At 70.0% G+C, this 210-nt stretch overlaps 1 protein-coding gene across 1 annotated transcript in view; it reads left to right on the top strand.

The window, feature by feature from the left end:
• The window catches only part of LOC102774633 (kinesin-like protein KIF26B), a 70,056-nt gene that overhangs the window by 62,810 nt on the left and 7,036 nt on the right, over window positions 1-210 (top strand). The window contains exon 11 of the mRNA XM_015558960.1: window positions 18-206. Within this exon, the coding sequence (XP_015414446.1) occupies window positions 18-206 (189 nt within the window). The remainder of the gene's footprint in view (window positions 1-17; window positions 207-210) is intronic.

Below are 210 nucleotides of genomic sequence, written 5' to 3'. Positions count from 1 at the left end.
TGCTCATCCTGTCCGAGCTGGGGGAGGACTCTCTCCCCAAAGCCACCGCCCCCCAAGGCTGCAAGGTCTCCGCCCTGGGCAAGGCCATGGTCACCATCTCCAACACGGCACACCTGGGCGGCGGCGGAGGGTGCGTCCCCGTGAAGACCAACATCACCGTCTACCCCTGCATCGCCCTGAGCCCCCGGCGCGGCCCCGGGCCTGAGGCGA

The sequence above is a fragment of the Myotis davidii genome, unplaced genomic scaffold (genome assembly GCF_000327345.1).
Source record: "Myotis davidii unplaced genomic scaffold, ASM32734v1 scaffold333, whole genome shotgun sequence".
In the NCBI taxonomy this organism is placed as follows: Eukaryota; Metazoa; Chordata; class Mammalia; order Chiroptera; family Vespertilionidae; genus Myotis; species Myotis davidii.
The sequence above is the reverse complement of the archived record's forward strand: the minus strand, read 5'-3'. Positions and strand labels throughout refer to the sequence as shown.